Genomic DNA, 3,658 nt, shown 5'->3' with positions numbered 1-3,658 from the left:
CCCAGACAGGCGAACTTCAAAGAAGTTCAAGTATGACAAAGATCACCTCGTGAAGGCAGAAGTACAGAAACTCGTCTCCAAAGGCAACAAGGCTGCCTTCCCCAAAGTGGTGCCCGGGGCCCCTTGTCAGGACACGGCTGCAGAAGAGGATGCACTGCTCCCGGGCAGGGACACTGCCGTCCCTGCTCACCAGGAGGCTGCAGCTCACTCTCACACAGGCCGCCAGTGCCTGAGTGACACTGTCCCAGCTAAGACTGAAGGTGGCCCATCCCCACTGGAGCCCTGTACCAGTGCGGCGGCAGAGGAGTCGGAACGAAGCTCTGGGGGGCCAGAGGAATCCGCGCTGACCACTGGGGAGACGCGGGTGCCGCTGCTTCAGATAGACAGCAGCGTCTTTCTGGACGAGGACAGCAATCAGCCCCTGCCCGTGAGCCGGTTCTTCGGAAACGTGGAGTTCATGCAGGTAAGAGCGGTGCCCCGACCTCTGCTGGGCTCAGGCATAACTGTGTCTCGAGTTCTGTTCCCACCACGTCCACATCTGAGTACTGTCTCAGAAAAAGCAGCAGCCCTGACCCAAGGAAAGCTCTGGTCCTTGCTGAGGGCTCCAGCTCCCAGCCTGAGAATCAGTGCCACTTGATGCCTTGGTGGAGGCGCAGGGGGCACCCACGGCCCTCGGGGTGCCAGACCCCACCCACCACGCCCATCTTGTCCTCATCAGCCGGCTTGCTTCTGACCGAGGGGTGGCGCGCTCAGACGCACTGTTTTCTGCCCCACGAGACCCAGAGCCGAGTGGGAGTGTCGCAGTGCAGGTGCTCAGATGGTGTCCCTCGAGACTCAAGTCCCTCTTTCTTCCCCACTAAGGACCTGCCACCGGCCTCGTCGTCCTGTCCTTCCATGAGCAGACGGGAATTCAGGAAGATGCACTTCAGAGCCAAGGAGGACGAGGAGGACGAAGGCGCAGAGATGTAGAGGGCCGACGGGGGTGGGGCTGCGGGTCACTGCAGCCGGCAACTGCAAGGGTGGTCTGGTGGGTCATGAAGTTTATATAAAATGCGTCTCCAGAGAATGTGTCCTTGCTGGACTGGGACGGTGACCTGTGCACGTGGGCGGCTCACGTCGCCGGGCGCCTGGGGGAGGCTTCGTCGCGGCACCGTGAGCTGCTGTCACGCTGCCCGGAGTGGGCCAGCAGGGCATGGGCTAGCAAGCGATCTGTAAGGCAGGCCCCGCTGCCGCCGCTCGGGACGTAGAGCTTACGCAGGCTGGTGGCCGTCATCGCGAGCGGATGGACCTGAAGATTCATTCCGGGCCAGTCCCTGAAGGGCTCAGCTATGTGTGAATGTGAAACCGCCCGCCTTGACAGTTTTGCCAAACACACGGGGAAAAGGAATAAAATATATATTTTGGAAATACTTTTAAAGAACTGTACTCAGCACTATTCCTCAAATGTCTGAGCACCTCGGGAGGACACAAGTCCTGTCCTTGGCTGGGACCACACGTCCCGGAGGCCTTAGGACAGCCGTGCACCACACACCTTCCCCTCGGGGACTTGCTCTCGCTCAGCTTAGCCAGGGAAGGGAGAGCACAAGCTGCTTCCCGGGAGAGCAGGCTGCACCCAGCCGCCCTCAGCGCTCCCTCGCAGGGCGGGCTGCCCCGGCACTCCTGCCTCCGGCAGTGCTGTGCTTGGGCATCCCGGCTGCCCAGGTGAGCTATGGGGCACTTTCCTGAGTGAGCAGGAGCCTCTGGGTGGTGACCACAGCCAGCTGTGACCTCCAGGCCGTCTGCCGTTGAGGCACAGGAAGTGAGTGACATAACAGATAAACCCAGAGGTGTTGGGAGCTGTCCCGACCGCTCCCCTAAGATCGCGCCTGTTTCCTGCTTTCGGGTTCTTGTTACCAAGTAAACAACCTTGTAAAATGTATGTCTGCCTGGATAATGATGATTCTGACCTATCAGCTTATGATCCTTGCTTTAACATGATTGGCTGCCCAAACCTTATATAGGTTTGTGACTCTACCCCCGAAGAGAGAGAAGAGGAAGATAGACGAGGGTGGAGGATCTTGTTAGATCCAATTGCGCTGTACACAATAAACACTGAGAGCTGACCCACGAGTGATAGACTCTTATTGATACGGCACCGAACAACTGGTGGCCCGTACGGGGACTTTTAATTTACCACTGTGCTCACTCTGGCCAAGTGACGCAGAGGTGCGTTCCCCGTTGTAGCCAATAGATAGGGAAACAATTTGGTCTAACAACACCGGAGGACCTAGAGCATCTCTTCTCCGCACCCCGGGTCGGTTACACACGATACAGCAGACACGTACGTGGACCAGGTGAGTACTAAATTGCCTGGGCCGGGTGGACGCACCCGGTAAACTCTACGGTGCTTCTTACAGAAGCGCCGGCCTCCGCACCCTTAGCGTTGAGGGTGCGGGGGACAAGCAAAAGGGGAATACGGGTTATTAGATATTCCTCGTGTCCTTCTTTTGCTTGCCTTTTATACCTTTCGTTTGTTGCACCATGGGTAATGCAGCCCGCAAGCCCCTTGCTGCCTCCTTGAGGGTGCTGCTCAAATCTCGCGGCATACGGGTTACTCAGGGCACCCTGACCCATTTTTTAGATTATGTTAATGATATAGCTCCCTGGTTCTGGTCCACAGGCTCCCTAACTCCCATCTTGGGAGAAGTTGGGAGGGGATTTGCTGAGTGCTAAGGCTATGGGCAAGTTGGACCCTATGGATTTGCCCCTGTGGGAACTAGTTAGAGCCTGTTTGGCTGATGAGAACGCCTCCGAGCTACATTTGGCTAGGCAGACATTAGATAAAGCCCGCTCTGAGTGTTCTGAAACGCCCATCCCACCTGCAGAGTCTGATCCTAAAGGCCCCCCAAATAAGCCTGGCTCTCAGGAAAGCTCTGACAGTTCCCGGTCGGACTTGGAGAGTTCCGAAGAGGAAGTGATATTCAAAAAGGGGACCGTTACAAATGCGTGGGGAGCGGCCCGCAAAGGGGAACAGGCGCCCCTCTGCCCAGGATACGCTGACTTTCCCCAATCCGTTCCAGCAGGTGGCACTCTCCCACAACCCTGGTGTGGGCCCTGTTCCCACAGCCCCCCCCCCCCCAGGGACATTGTGGCCCACCGCCCCACCCTGGCAGGGGGAGGAGCTACTTCCCGGGCTACCGCCCCGCCAAGGTTGAGGGAAGGCGCTCTTTTCATCAGAGGGTTTGGTCACGCCTTCCCTTTGATGGCGTTGGCTTTCATGCCTTTCCTGTTCAAATAGGGGGCAGAGGGGGAGGGGGGTTTTATAAACCTCTAGAGAACAGTTAAAGGCCATTAAGGATACAACTACAGCCTATGGGCCCAATGCTCCCTTTACACTGGCTCTCTTAGAATCTTTGGCGGGCCTGTTATTGACACCTGGGGATTGGACACAGATTGCCCGCGCTTGCCTCTCCCCTGGACAATATCTAGATTAGAAATCATAGAATGAGAAATTTTACACAGACCAGGCAGCAACTAATAGGGATAACGGGCATCGTGATTGGAATAAGGACATGCTATTGGGTCAAGGACCCTATGCAGAGGATCAAACACAATTCCCTCACCCTGTGTATGAGCAAATCAACCGCTGTGGCATACAAGCCTGAAAGCGGTTAGCGGG

At 56.8% G+C, this 3,658-nt stretch overlaps 1 protein-coding gene across 1 annotated transcript in view; it reads left to right on the top strand.

Annotated features, from left to right (window-relative positions):
- The window catches only part of CUNH1orf174 (chromosome unknown C1orf174 homolog), a 5,528-nt gene extending 4,146 nt beyond the window's left edge, over positions 1-1,382 (top strand). Inside the window, exons 4-5 of the mRNA XM_023699377.1 lie at positions 6-463; positions 862-1,382. Of these exons, the coding sequence (XP_023555145.1) occupies positions 6-463; positions 862-969 (566 nt within the window). The 3' untranslated portion in view covers positions 970-1,382. The remainder of the gene's footprint in view (positions 1-5; positions 464-861) is intronic.
- The last annotated feature ends 2,276 nt before the right edge of the window (positions 1,383-3,658 follow it).

The sequence above is a fragment of the Octodon degus genome, unplaced genomic scaffold (genome assembly GCF_000260255.1).
Source record: "Octodon degus isolate 3935 unplaced genomic scaffold, OctDeg1.0 scaffold00113, whole genome shotgun sequence".
Lineage (NCBI taxonomy): Eukaryota > Metazoa > Chordata > Mammalia > Rodentia > Octodontidae > Octodon > Octodon degus.
The sequence above is the reverse complement of the archived record's forward strand: the minus strand, read 5'-3'. Positions and strand labels throughout refer to the sequence as shown.